This window comes from Callorhinchus milii, unplaced genomic scaffold (genome assembly GCF_018977255.1).
Source record: "Callorhinchus milii isolate IMCB2004 unplaced genomic scaffold, IMCB_Cmil_1.0 Scaffold2, whole genome shotgun sequence".
Lineage (NCBI taxonomy): Eukaryota > Metazoa > Chordata > Chondrichthyes > Chimaeriformes > Callorhinchidae > Callorhinchus > Callorhinchus milii.
In genome coordinates, this window is record NW_024704743.1 from 5,668,364 (window position 1) to 5,683,931 (window position 15,568).

At 41.5% G+C, this 15,568-nt stretch overlaps 1 protein-coding gene across 1 annotated transcript in view; it reads left to right on the forward strand.

The window, feature by feature from the left end:
* myo3a (myosin IIIA) overlaps positions 1-15,568 on the forward strand; it is a 137,979-nt gene that overhangs the window by 82,076 nt on the left and 40,335 nt on the right. Inside the window, exons 21-26 of the mRNA XM_042332589.1 lie at positions 720-849; positions 5,295-5,374; positions 6,972-7,013; positions 9,344-9,421; positions 13,164-13,369; positions 14,681-14,792. Coding sequence (XP_042188523.1) covers positions 720-849; positions 5,295-5,374; positions 6,972-7,013; positions 9,344-9,421; positions 13,164-13,369; positions 14,681-14,792 — 648 coding nt within the window. The remainder of the gene's footprint in view (positions 1-719; positions 850-5,294; positions 5,375-6,971; positions 7,014-9,343; positions 9,422-13,163; positions 13,370-14,680; positions 14,793-15,568) is intronic.

A 15,568-nucleotide genomic window follows, 5' to 3' on the forward strand; every position in this document is an offset into this window, starting at 1 on the left:
TCACAGAATATACTGTATAGTGAATTGATTGCATATTTTGTGGCCGAAACAGGCAGCCAATTGCACACAGCAGTGTCCCACAAACAGTCATGGATTGAGTGACCAAATAATTTTTACTTATTTTGAAGGAATTATTACACCTGGAAAAGTGATCCGCCAATCAAGTAACGGGTTCCTACTTACTGCTAGGCAAACAGAGGTGTGTGGAGTAAGGAAACTTGCCCAACATTTCACCCTGCCAAGGAATTGAACCCAGGTCCTCTCATTAAATGTGTCATCCATTGAAGCCAGGAACATTGCCTATAAGATGTGTGCAATTTATAATCATATATCTATTAATCCATGGAAAGTAATTTGGAGCAAAATAGTAACTAATTTGGTTGCACAGTGATGAGGGCCATTTAATATAAATATTTGTTCTATTATCTGCACTGGATGACAGGAAAGGTGCAAGGATCATTCAGTAACTGAGTTGTGAGGTTGTCCATCTAAAATCTGGTAACAAATGAGAGCTATTATCATTTGGCTTTCTTCATCCATGAATGAGTCATGGCTCTTTGTAGGGCTGGAAACTGATCTGCACTGAGACTTTCATCAAAGACATTTCTGAAACTATGCTCAGGGCAGATTCAAGGTCTTTTCCATCAAACTTTGCTCTTCACTTGTGTTACTGACCAAGTGACGTTCATCTGATTGTCACTTTATCTTCCACATTATAGGTCCTTTACAATGCCAGTGGCTTCCTGGCAAAGAACCGGGATACATTGCCAGCGGATATAGTACTGCTACTGCGATCAGCTGACAATCACCTCACCAGGCAGCTTGTAACACATCCGCTTACAAAAACAGGTGCAGCTCAGTCACTACAACCTATTAAAGAAGGAGATTCCCTCTTGGTGAAGCCTGATAGGCTTGGTGTGTGTTGTGGTTGTGTGCGAGGATGTGCTTGTGCAATTTTTTTTAAGTATGCAGGAATATAGTCACATTTATGTACAGTACGCCTGTTATAGCATGCCTCAGTGTACCACAGATTCGGATATGGGTATCAGCCTGGCTCCTCTGAGTCAGAAGCCTGCAGGTTCCAGTACCATTTCGACAATGAACTCACATAGTCTAAACTGACACTCCGATGCAATGGTGGTGCCCCCTGCAACCTAGCAACCCTCAGAGTGTGTGCGTGCCACACTGTAACACGCTCCCTTATACAACAGTGTTATTTTTTAAGGATCCCAACCAATGTGTGGTAACCTGGACTACACTTAGGTACGAGTACATGTAGAACTATACAGCCTACGTCAATCTACACAGTAAGTAGTTTGGGACACAACATGTGTATGCGACTGCCAGGATGGTGGAAGGCGAACTGGATGGACCTTGGTCTTCTTTGTCTAGTAATTATTGTGTTCTTTTGAGTGTGCGAGTGAATGTGCGCAACATAGCATATCATACATGATGAGAATGCTAGCTCTTAATGAAGCCTTATGACAGTGGGCCGCACAAGGGAAATGCTGGGTGAAAGCGATGTGAATGTTGCAATTGCTTCTTCACAGTAGCCACACCGAGGTGACCCTGCTAGAATGCTGTTTGGATGTCTCTGTGTGGACCATGGATCATAAACAAGGGCAGTGCATTAACCCTAGAGCACTGGACTGAATGAGTCTGGGAATTGACCATAGTTTAGATGTTCCTGCTTTAGACGTGAAAATCTCATCCGAGATTGACTTGGTGACATTTGTGATGAAGGGCTACCAATTTACTGCACAGCAATGTCCCACAAACAGCCATGAAGTGAATGATCAATTTTTAGCCAGGAGATTGTTGGTCAGGACATCGAGAGAAACTCTCTTCTCTTTTCAAGTAGTGCCATGGGACTTTTAACGTCCACCTGGACAGGCAGACTGGACTTTGGTTTAAACTTAATCGAGTTCTTTGATGATATAACGGAGAGGATTGATGATGGTAGTGATGTTGATATAGAGTATATGGACTTTCAGAAGGCGTTTGATAAGCTGCCACATAGTAGACTAGTTTGCAAAATTGAAGCCCTTGGGATAAAAGGGATAGCGGCAGTGTGGATAAGAAATTGGCTGGGTGATAGAAAGAGGGTTGTGTTGAATGGTTGTTTTTCAGACTGGCGGGAAGTATACAATGGTGTCCCCCAGGGGCCCCACTGAGCAGTATTAGGTCCACTGCTCTTTTTGATATATGTGAGTGACTTGGACTTGGGTATCGAGAGTAAAATGTTAAACTTTGAGAATGACACAAAACTTGGGAATGTAGTAAACAGTGAAGAGGATGGTAGCAGGAGGACATAGACAGACTGGTGAAATGGGCAGACACGTGGCAGATGAAGTTTAAAGCAGAGAAATGTGAGGTGCTGCATTTTGGGAGGAAGAACGAGGAGAAGCAATTTTCAATAAATGGTAACAGTTTTAAAGGGGGTACAGAAGCAGAGAGAACTTGGGGGTTCACATACACAGTGGCAGGACAGGTTGATAGAGTTGTTAAAAAAACATATGGGAACCTTGGCTTTATAAAAAGCGGCATTGAGTACAAAAGCGAGAAAGTTCTGCTAAACCTTTCATAAGTCACTGGTTAAGCCTCAGCTGGAGTGTTGTGTCCAATTCTGGGCACCACACTTTAGGAAGGATATCAAGGCCTTGGAAAGGGTGCAGAGGAGATTTATCAGAACGGTACCAGGGATGAGGGACTTTAGTTATGTGGAGAGTCTAGAGAAGCTGAGATTATTCTCCTTAGAGCAGAGAAGGTTAAGGGGAGATTTAATAGAGGTGTTCAAAATTATGAGGTGTTTTGATAGAGTAAATAAGAAGAAACTGATTCCACTGGCTGGTGGTTCAGTAACCAAAATACATAGATTTGAGGTAATTGGCAAAAGAACCACAGGGGAAATTAGAATTTTTTTTACACAGAGAGTTTTTACGGTCTGGAATGCATTGCCTGGAAGGGTGATGGAAACATTCAATAACAACTTTCAAAAGGGAATTAGATAGGTACCTGAAAAGGAAAAAATTGCAGGGATATGGGGAAAGAGCAGGGGAGTGGGACTGATTGGGTAGCTCTTTCAAAGAGCTGGCACAGGTACGATGTGCTGAATGGCCTCATCTGAGTTGTAATATTCTTATGATTCTATGATTCTATGTCTCATCCGAAAGACAGCGCCTCCAACAATACTATGCTCCCCCAGCACTGCATCGGATTATCAGCCTAGACTGGGAATTCAAAGTCTCAGCATAAGGTTTGATTGAGAGGTTAGAGTGCTACCACCGAACCACTGTTTACTGCATTCCAAAGTTTTGTGTCACACCTAAGAAAGACGCACTAAGGCATGCAAGACTGAACCTTTCCTCTACAGTACTGAATGTCAATTTTTGGTCTGTGCTAACATACATATTCTCAACCAGGGTGGCTGTTGGGGTGTTGCAATTGGTCTGACTGCCTCTGGATTGAGGAGGAGAAAATCAGACAGGTTTCCTACTTCTAATCATTATCCAATAGTTCTACTTAGAAGTCTGTGTGCGTGGATGTTGGATTGCACCAGGCTCGTGGAGTCCTGTAGATTAGTGGTTAGTTCGTTTCCTAGTAAGGCAAACTGTTGGGCGAGTTTCCTTACTCCACATGCCTCTGTTTAACTCGCAGTATGTAGGAACCTGGTTGTTAGTTAATTGGTGTTTGGGTTTTCCGGGGGTAATAATTCCTTCAAAATATATAAAAAATTATTTGGTCACTCAATCCATGACTGTTTGTGGGACACTGCTCTGTGCAATTGGCTGCCGCATGTCGCCCACAAAATATACAGTCACTACACTTTACAGTATATTCTGTGAAGCGCTTTGAGACGTCTGAAGACATGATAAGGCTCTATATCAAATGCAAGGATTATTAAATTATTATTGTTAATTTACCCTTGGCCGAGAAAGATACAGAGTCACTACACTTCACAGTGAATCCTGAGCAGTGCTTTGAGGCGTCCTCCTGACATGAAAGATTCCATATTAAATGCAAGGCTTATTTATTTGTTTGTTTGTTTATTTGGCAGTAAGATAAAATTCAGCGGAGCAAATAATTATCGTGCCACCGACTCAGTGATAACTACCGAAAGCCTATCTGAATTGTCCTACGCCATTGCTTGGGGAAGAGGCCCCTTGTTTCTTTCTCGTGTCAGTCAGCTGAAACAATCACAGGGCTGACACCACCATGATTTTTTGGTGCCTGCTTTTTGTCATGCAAAAACAGCCGGATGCAGTGATTGGAAAACAGTGGGAGGGTCGACTCTTATTTCAAGGCCCTATATTTTCAGGCAACTCCAAATTGCATTTGACTAACCCTTTATATTAAAGGTAGGATTTTGTTTATTTCTTTCCTTTTCAGCTGCCCATTTAATTTCAGGCAAAAGCTTCCGAGTACCTATATAGCAACATTAAGCGGGCAGCAATAAATGCCAGTTATGCTGTATAAGTTGTACAGTTTCTGTTGCTGCACTATCCGTGCTTGAAGCACTAGATTGACATTTCAGTATTTTGTGAAGTCTAAAGGTCACTGCCACTTCTGTAAATAATTGGTTATAGAAAGTGATGCAGTCAGTCATAAAGTGATGGAAATATGAATGATGATTTAGCATCACTGCAGAAAGCACGACATTACTGAGAAATAGAAAGCACATTACCCCCATTTCTAATAGCTGAATTCTGGTGGTGACTAATGCACGGCGGTTCAGTGATGTAAGTATGGTGAGGTACTTGGGTATCTGAACTGTACTTAAATTCAGTTCACGTATCAAGATCGTCCTCTTCGACCGCACCTTCAGCCACCCTCCTGCCCTCCCTGCCCTCCACCCTCCCTGATCCCAAACCCCCGCTCTGGTCCAAATCACTGACTGTCCTGAGCCTTGGGACGTCCTCCCGACATGTAAAAACAAAAGTCTCCCCATCTCCCCTCTGGTTCTTTTGCTAATTGTTTTAAATCCATGTCCTCTGGTTGCCGACCCACCTGGCCAGGTGTAGTGGGAAGGAGTGGAAATAATTTCTCCATATCTGTTATCAAAACCCCTCAGAATTTTGAACACGTCTATTAAATCTCCCCTTATCTATCTCTGCTCTAAGGAGAACAGTTTCTCCACATAACTAAGTCCATTATCCCTGGTAACATATGGTTGGAGACTCAAGTGGAGTATAAATACTGACAATGACCAAATGGCCTGCATCTGTGCTGTACAATCTATACAAATCTCTTGTGATCTTGTGTTATTTAAATGGTTTCCTTTTATTTCCTTCTAGGAAATCTGGCTCATACCAAGGGCAAAAGCATTACCACATGTCGTGTTCGAACTCCTCAACGTACACCAAACCATTCGAAAGCTGACCAAACCTCTGTAAGAACCATTATTGTGTTGAAAACTGCCCAAATGTTCAACTCAACCTTACCTTTATCCTCAGGACTAAACGACATGGTCACCTTCCCATTCCCCCTGGCTCAGCATCGGGTTCCATCAAGCACTCTGGGACTCCGACCAGCGTGGAGAGCTCTATATAAATGCGAGTTGTTGTTATTGTTGTTGTACCTTACACACCAATGCAAAATGAATCCATGTTTTAAGGCCAGTTTGTCTCAACATTTCAGATGGTGCAGAATTTTGGAAAATGATTCTAATCCGTCTTAATTTGGAACCTGGTTAATTTGAAGAAAAGCACATTCTTTAAAATAACAATAATCCTTACATTTGGTATAGTCCTTTTCACGTTAGGAGGATGCATGAAGTGTTTCGCAGGATATACTATAAAGTGCAGTGTGTTTTGTGGGTGAATGTGGCAGCCTATTTACACACATCAATATCCTACGAACGGCCATGGAGTGAATGGCCAATGCAGTGGAGTGTTGCCCAGGCTATAGAGAAAAAAACTCCCTTCTCTTTCTAAATAGTGCCATGGATATTTTAGTCCTTCAGATGGGAACTCAGTTTAACATCTCATCCAAAGGATGGCACCTCCAATGATGCAGCACACCCCCCAGCACTTCATTGGAGTGTCAGCTTAGACTAACTAGCAGATGCATAGACATATGGGTTAATCATTCATCAATCATTAGCACTAGCAATCATTTTGTTATCAAGTCATTTTAGGAAATCAGTTATGAATATATAACACGAAGAACATTAGGAATATTAAACAACAATCGCTTTGTGGTCAGAGAGAGGCATGAATAGAATATATGATACCAACCTGGGGAGAAGTTGCATTCGAGGGGCAGGAAAACAGTGTAGCTATAGGTTGTAACTATAACTGAAGCGTTTGTTTCCAAAACAGCTGAAAAATGACTTTTTTCATATTCATTCCAGGAAAAAAAANCACGATGAATAGCAATGAGAAAGAAATAGCTTCAAGTTTGTAGTGGTCAGCTGGTTGTCTGACACGTATGGAAACCCATCATCATGCTTAAGTGGATCCAAACGAGAATGAGAGTTCCACATATGTAGTGGCACCTTCACATCTTCCTCACCCTCAATTCCCTCAAAAGCCTTGCTCCACTCTATAGGCATAATATTATTTTGCCCTACGAACCACTCTCTGCTCTTCTGATTCCTGTTTCCTCCTCTATTCCACTGTCAGAGATCAGGTCTTCAGCTGCCCAATTCCCCTATCCTCTAAAACAGTCATTTCACTTTACTGTAAATCCCATGAAGCACTTTGAGACATCTTCCTGAAGAATTTCTATCTTCCAAAAACTTTGCTACTTCTCTCTCTGGGTTCAAATTTCGTTTTGAACGAATTATCTTTTTGGTCATCTATAAATTTCTCCCATTGTCTACTTTTCCATTGTTTACCACTCATATTGTTGCTTTGAAACTTTCATTTATATGAAAGCCTTCTCAATGCAAGTTGTTGTAACGAGAAATGTGATTTGCTGTTATATATGAGTAACCTATTTTCCCCTTGTCTTTCTTCCTTTCCACGTAGATGGATGTCTTTGTATTGTACAGTTGTTCTAACACTTGTGAGGTAAACTCTTTTCCATCTTTCACTCCCATATTTCGTTGTTTAGATTCCCTATTTTAAATGGAACAGATTTTAGAGTAGTTTAATGCAACCTTCCTTTGAGAGCACTATTATAGTAGCTAAAAAGATAGTAATTTACAAATAATAGCTTCTGTAGGAACAAGTAACCATCTGAATTGTTCTTTTCTAGTCTGCACGCACCATTTAATGTTCAAGATCTGTAAAGGAAACCAATGCATATTATACGAGAAAAGAAATCAAACGCTGAAAAATTCTGTGGAGAATCCAGAAACAAATCCCAAAGGAATCCACAGATTAGGACTGATCTTTTGAGGACTCGAAGACCTGTTTTCCTTCTGAGAAGATAATGTATTTCCTATTAGCTATGCTTACTGAAGTAGGTCTGTGCTAAATAACAGAATAGCAATAGAGCACAGAATAGCTGAACATTGAATCAGCTCTTTATGGAAATGTGTAGACAAAGTCCTTGAAGGCTGATTGTAACACATACAACTGGCAATTCTGCAGAGATTTAAATCTACATTATGTCATTCTCGGGGCTTCATGTATTGCAGATTTTCCTTTTGCAATTATCTGTTTTCTTCACTATTCCCCTTAATTAATCCTCCATGCAAATACCCATTCTGTCTTAGTATGTCCTTGGGATGTCCTGCTGACATGAAAGACGCTACACAAATGTAATTTTGTTGTTGTTGTTGTGGTACCCTTGTATTTGTAACAGGTCCATCAGTGTCTCACCAAACTTGTGCTTCGCTCAGACAAGTAAACTATCACCAGCAAGTGAACCCATTAGGAGAAACTTGAATGTACATTTGTATTTAAGCCCTAAGGTTCCTCCGAAGGCCAGTTTTGTCCTTATTATTTTATTGGCATTTTTCCATCAGATCATTCTGTGCTCTGATAAGTCTGGGGGTGGGGGACGGTTTAAATGGCCTCAACCACCCTTCCAGGTAACCTGTTCCAGCCATTAATTCCTCGCTGGGTAAAGAAAAACTTCTTGCCGTCTACCCTAAAATTGCCCTAAGCCTCTGTTTTGGTGCATCCTAAAGTATTTTTAGATTTAATTTTCAATTCCATTTAACATATATACATCTATAAGGTCCCCTCTGTCATGTTTCCTTTCAAGACTGAAGGATACCTAGCTTGCCTAATTGTTGCTAATTTCACAATACAATAGTTCTGCACAGGTTGGATGAGCCAAATTTAAGTTATGTTATTTTCTAACATAAACCTGAATAGATTGTATTTTTTTTTCTTTTTTCCCAAAAATGCACAGATAGTGATTTCAAGTGAAATATCAGTGGGAAGTTTATGCTTACATGGTTATTAATGTTATTCAGCGGTAAATAGGAAACACTTGCACTCAAGATTGCTACTCAAGCTTCAATTCAGTTTTAAGTTACGATTCACCATAAATACTTCAGTAACTTTTTGTCAGCAATTGTTTCCAATAGCTTCATAAGATGAGGAGAAATATAGCTAGGGACATGGATGTGTTTAACCAGCAGCCCCATAAAGGTGGCAGGTCACAGACTGGGAGAACCCTTAATTCCTGGTGAGGAGTGAGTAGCGCAATTTTGTTTTTACTATTTTGACCATAATTGCTCCCATTTATACCCCTGGGGCTTGAGGTGAACATGTTTTCTGGGTTTATTAGCCAGTTTCCCTTCCTCATAAGTTATTGTTTGAATTGTCATTTTTATGTTAATGCATAGTGTAATGCTTAACGCTTTTGATCAGTTCCCAGTGCAGTTCCCTGGGCAGTTCCCTGGGCAGCCTATCAAGAACAACACTTAACAATAATAGCACATAAACACTGCTGGACATATGGAGATTCCACCCACAGTTGTTGGTTATGTCCCAGCTGTTGTCAGTGCGATGGATATTACGACAGTTTTACTTTTGCTCTAACTTCAGAAGCATTCTGCCTAAAACACAGAATCGAACTATAGCAAGTGTCTCTGCCAACTGCACTTACAGCTCCAAATGGGACTCAATTGTTAGTGTCATTCAGAAACCCTGAAAGGCTGAAATCACGCTGACTCTATTGGGGTGGGCTTCTTGATGTGCCGTTCGCGGATATGTTTTCGAGTAGTCTAGCGAGAACTCAACCCTGCACTTATCACATGCTGTAAGTGAACTGGGAAGCATTGGAAATGGCTGCAAAAAGGGAGAAAGTCTTCCCATTCTGCAGCACTGGTGAGGCCAGCGCATTGCCTTTGTGAACGATTGCACAGTACCTCATGCTGTAAAAAAAAAATGACCTTTTGCAATGCTTGCGTGTTTAATAACAACTATTTCCCTTACTGTAGGGTGACAGCGGAGACTGTGCACATTATCCCAGAGAGACCACCAGCATGAGAACACAAACTGTGGCCTCTTACTTCAGGGTATGGCACCTCACTAATGCTTCAGCTTGTTTCTATTTTAGCTTCCGTCTCTATAGTCCTAAGTGATAAGAGGAAACAATTGACCTACACTGCTGCTCTTCAACTCACCATTAGCCAGCGCATTCTAATTATTGCTCCTCCTCTTCAGGAAAAGCCTGTATTACTCTGTCAAGTGTAACTGACAATGTTGCCAAGGTCAGAAATGTCACGTGGAAAATTGTGTCATTAACATGTATCCTACCAGACCATGGCAATAGTAAATAATCATCCTTGAACTTTATACAGTGTCTTATAACATCAGAACGTCTCAAAGTGTTTTACAGAGCTTTCTGTAAACAACAACAACTTGGATTTATATAGTGCCCTCCACGCCGGACGGCGTCTCAGAGCGCTTCACAGTAACAGGGGCCCGGGGCCGAGCCAGGGGGATGGGGAGGAAGATGAAAGGCACGGTCGAAAAGAAAGGTCTTCAGCAGAGACCTGAAAATAGGAAGGGAGGGAGCGAGGCGAAGGGAGTGAGGAAGGCAGTTCCATAGCCTCAGGGCATAATGGCTGAAAGCACGGCCGCCGAGGGTGGAGCGGAGGACTCGGGGGATGTGGAGGAGGCCAGACCTGGAGGAACGAAGGCAACGGGTACTGTTTGAGGAGAGAGGAGGTCAGAGAGGTAGGGGGGTGCAGAGGAGTGCAGGGACTTGAATACAAGGGTGAGGATCTTGAAATCGATCCTCTCTGGAATAGGCAGCCAGTGCAGTCTGGCGAGGGCTGGGGTGATCGGGGAGCGCAGTTTTGTGCGGGTGAGAATGCGGGCGGCATTCTCGGTAAAGTGTAGTGACTGTGTATTTTGCAGTTGCACAAGGCAGCCAATGTGGAGTCCTGTAGCTCAGTGATTAGAGCACTCGCATTGCAAGCGAGAGACCTGAGTTCAATTCCAGGCAGAGTGTGAAACCTTGGGCAAGTTTCCTTACTCCACACACAGCCTAATAATAATCCCTCCAAAACCAAAAACAATAATAAATTGGTCATTTTCAATCTACGACTGTTTGTGGGACATTGCTGTGCGCAATTGGCTGCCGCGTTCGCCCACAAATATACAGTCAATTCACTTTACAGTGTGTTCTGTGAAGCGCTTTGGGACGTCCTCCCGACGAGAAAAGCGCTATATCAAATGCAAGGATTATTATTATTATTAATTTGCGCGCAGCAGTGACCCACAAACAACCATGAAGTAAAGGACTAATTTTTTAACTGGGGAATTGTTGGCTGGGACACCGGGAGAAACTCCCTCCTCTTTTCACACAGAGCCATGGGATCTCTAATGCACTGAAAGGCAGCAGTTGTTGGGTATCAATCGCTTGGTTGCTTTTCTCTTTACTTTATTTTAGTTGACAGTGATTGATGAAGTATTGTTTCCTGTTCTGGCTGCTTGACGAATCCACTAATTGTCTAGTGAAGCCGTGTGCCTTTTCCAAAAGGGAAAAATCACTGGTGGGCTTTCGGGAGCAGGGAACAGCTTTCAACCCCTCCCTCAACTTCAGCACAACAGTTGTCCCCGAAGATTTCGATGATTTTGATTACCAATTTAGCTCAGCTTCATGGGATTCCACCTAAACTCAATCCTATGAAGAATCCACTTCAAATGGCAGCTCTTGAGTTGGGTTCAACAATCCTGGGTTGCAGCTCTGAAGATATTAGAACTGACTTTGGGTAAACACTTGCGCTGATGTCCAGGCAAGAAGGGGAGTTTCACGAGTCTTTAGAAAGAAATGGTATACTTTATACGTTTTATAACAAGATTCTATATCACATTTAATCTGTCGTGAAGCAATACTTTTCACCCCATTATTTCAGAGTAGCAGTGTTATAGTCACCCCAATATTACTACTAATAGTAATCACCATCAACATCCTTGCATTTGATATAGCACCATTCACGTCAGGAGGATGCCTCAAAGTGCTTCACATGATTTCCTGTAAAGTGCAGTAACTCTGTAATTTGTAGGCTAAACGCAGGAGACGATTTGCACAAATAGCCATGAAGTGAATGATCAATTTTATCTGGAGAATTGTAAGCTAGGGCACCAGGAGGCACTCCCTCCTCTTTTCGAATAGTGCTATGTCCACTTTAAAGTCCACTTGAACAGGCAGATGAGACCTTGGTTTAATGTTTCAACCAAAGAACTTATCGCAGTGCAATGCACCCCCAGCATTGATTAGTTTATAACGATACGTTGTAATACATTTTTACCGTGTTTATACCGTGGTCCATAGTATAACTTATAATATGGTTGAAATGTAAATGACATGTGGACCCCATACAATACGCATGAGCATTGCTGACTGGCTTGATCCTTGTGCGCCAGGCACTTCCGGTGCGAGAAGAGACCGACTTTCAGGTCACTAGATCACTGCTAATGTCGCTTCCTGCGTGCCAGACCCAATGCACAGGAAGTGATGTTGGTGGTGAGCTGATGACTCGGAAGTTGGCTTTTATTGTCTTCGGCTTTTCATGAGACTCTGCTGTGTGTGGCTGCATTTTAACACCCAGTTATGCTCAGACTTAAATCATGGGGAAGGAAGCCTTGATTCGGTGTAGCTATAAATTTGTTCATAGGCCAACAAAGAGGCTGCCAATTCAAATAGTTTGTCAATGGGGTCTGAATAAGTTAATGCATTACACATTGCTTTTCATTTGTACAAAATTATATAGTTGAGCTTCCTTTTTTGGGACTCTGCATGGGATAGTTTGTCTGAGGCTCAGTTCAACTCTAATTACTCTTTTTAAGGAAATTGAGCATTTTTTGGACTCATTGTGTAATTGATGCTAAATGGTAATAATCAGCCATGTGTCTCAGACCTACTAAAAACACACCAGTCTTTCTTGATGCAAAGCTCATGATTCCCCAAGCCTAATCGTTCACAGTCGTGAGGCATTCAACTCATTTTCGCAAGGTAAAAGCGTTCTGAGACGCGTGAAGGGCACACTATATATATATATATATTCTCTAGAATATAGAAGTATTAGGGGCGATCTTATAGAAACATATAAGATTCTTATGGAGCTTGACAGAGTAGACAGTGCAAGACTATTTCCCCTGGTTGGAGAATCTAGAACTAGGGGTCACAGTCTCAAGATTAAGGGATAGCCCTTTCGAACATAGTTGAGGAAACTCTTCTTCACTCAGAGGGTAGTTATGGAATTCTCTACCCCAGAAGGCTGTAGATGCTCAGTCCTTGAACATATTCAAGACTGAAATTGATAGGTTTCTGAAGGATAGAGGGATTAAGGGATATGGGGATAAGACGGGCAGATGGAGTTAGGTTAGAAGATCAGCCATGATCTTATTGAATGGCGGGGCAGGCTCAAGAGGATAAATGGCCTACTCCTGCTCCTAATTCCTATGTTCCTATTTATGCAAGTTGTTGTTTTTAAAAGGCTGAAAATTAGTCCTCAAATTAATCCTCAAGAACTTAGATGTTACAGCAGTGAGATTGGAGACACCAGACTTGGATGAAGCTATCATGGCTGTAGCTCTTTGACCATCTTTCCCTCCCTACTTCAGCTCCCATCCCCCACTCCTCACCCCCATCCCGGCTCACCTGTGCAGCCAGCTGTGTAAAGCACTTTGAGAGTGTTATTTGGAAATCTCATTGCTCTTTACAGTAAAATCTGAGATAAGATCCACTTGCAGAACTAAATCAAGATGATTTGCTTTGTAAATACCTAACCCCTCGTCCAATTTCAGTATTCACTCATGGACCTTCTCTCCAAGATGGTGGCCGGTCTGCCTCACTTCGTCCGTTGCATAAAACCAAACAACGACCGCCAGGCAAACAAGTTTGATCGGGAAAAGGTGTTGGTGCAGCTTCGATACACGGGAGTGATGGAGACTGCACGGATACGCAGGCAGGGATATTCACATCGCATCCTCTTTGCAAACTTCATTAAAAGGTGAAGACTTCAGAGCTTGTGCTTGTGATGGCTAGGATTTTATAATAATAATCTTAATAATAATCTTTGCATTTAATGTAGCACCTGATCAAGTCGTTGCAGCGTCTGAAAGCCTGAACAGGATATACTGTAAAAGTGATTTTGTGTATATTGTGGGCATGCACATGTGGCATTCAATGTGTCACAGCAATGTCCCACAATCAGCCATGAAGTGATTAAGCCATTTTATTTTGGGATTTGTTGACTAAGATACTGAGAGAAACACTTTTGCGTAATGCCAAGGGATCTTTAATGTCTATTTGGACAGACAGACAGGACTTTAACAGCTCATCCGAAAGATGGCACCTCAAGCACATGCATTGTATCGGATCGTCAGCATAGACTATGTGGGTTCCAAGTCCCGATCTGAGGCTTGAACCCACAATCTCTGACTCAGAGATGAAAGTGATGACATCCCCTTGGATGTCATGCCACACTCTTGAGAACCCTCTGGGAGGAAAAAGGTCTCCAATCGCCTCCTTTTACTCCCCTAATCTTCAATTCATGTTGTCTTGCCCTCAAATTCTATACCATCGGGAAGAGTTAATTATTTCAAACCTCTTCATTATCTTAGACACCTTCTATCACATCAATATTTCAATCTTCTCTGCTCCAGAGTCCTAACCTCTCATAGTTTTATCCTTTCATTGCCATCAACCTACTCAACCTACACTTCACCCTCTTCGTGGCTCTGATATCCTTTCTATAATGTGGCACCCAAAATATTTCCGCTGAGATTAATCAATGTCTTATACAGATTGACCATCACTTCATAACTTTTATATTTGAAGCTTCTGCATGTAAACCCCAGAATCCTGTTTGCCTTAATGAAATAAGGGCAAAAAACAGCCTTTGGGTCCAGATTTACTCGATTTATGTAGTATTTCAGAGTAAATTGGCAAATTGTTGAATTTAGTTTTAATTCTGAAGCTGGTTCTTAAAAGAAAATGCTGTATCAATGGCCACCAGCAATTACGTTCTGCCAAATGGAAACTACTTCCCTTTAATTCTGCATTCCAGGCATTTGGGTGTGAAAGCCAAATTGTAGTAATATTATGAACTGTTGTTTAAAAAAGTATATGAAGCGTAATAATTTTCACGTCATCATCATGAATGTTCCTATCTAAATCCAATCCAAAGTGATTGGGGTGTTATAGAATATAAGCAGACCCTGAGAAAACGTTTTATGCAGCATGTTTTAACACTAACTGTGAACTGGAAGTGTTCAAAAATGGAAACAGAATCCTTACTGGTAACTTTGGTTCCTTGCAGGTACTACATTATTGCTTTCAAATCGATCGAGGAGCCACATGTGAGCCCGGACACATGCATTGCCATTCTGGAGAAAGCTAAACTGGACAACTGGGTCCTTGGAAAAACCAAAGTATGGTAATCCATTGCTTTATATGGTCATCTGTAGCTTTCTATTGTCACCCATTGCATTCTATGGTCACTCATTGCTCTCTAAAGTCATCCATCGATTTATATTTTATTCCATATTCAATTTATATTGGCACGCAATATAGACAGTCACTCGAATTTACAGTGGATCCCTTTAAAATGTCCTCCCAACATGAAAGGCGTTATATCAAATGTAAGGATTGTTACTGTTAGTATTTATTCAATCAGTCATGTTTACAAACCCGGAAAAAATAATATTTTCCCCCTCTTTTCCAAGACCATAAATAAACCTCTGTAGTTCAGTCACAAATCCAAAGCAAGACAAGAGAATAAAAAGAAATACCCACAACCAAAATTGGAACACACATAGTAGCCAAAGTCAACCAGTGAAAGGATGAGCCATATCTGTTATCGTGCATTATAGTTATTTTTGCCACTGAGAAGCTTTGGTGACTTTACTGTTTTTGACACTACCGCCACCAGCTACATTTTGAAGACAGTGCCAACAGTTCCATTTTCATCACTATATTTCCCTTATTTTTAAAATTATATTTGCTGCCGTCTTTTGTGTAAAGTTAGGCCATGTTCTCTAAATATTCTACTCCCTCAGAGAATTATCTTACATTCCTCAAAATTTTCTTCTTTGCGAATAATTCTGTCAACTCCCCAGATTAGCAGGTGCACATAATAATCCTAGCATTTGATATGTCTTTCATGTCAGGAGGATGTCTCAAATGCTTCACGGGATTTACTGTGTAG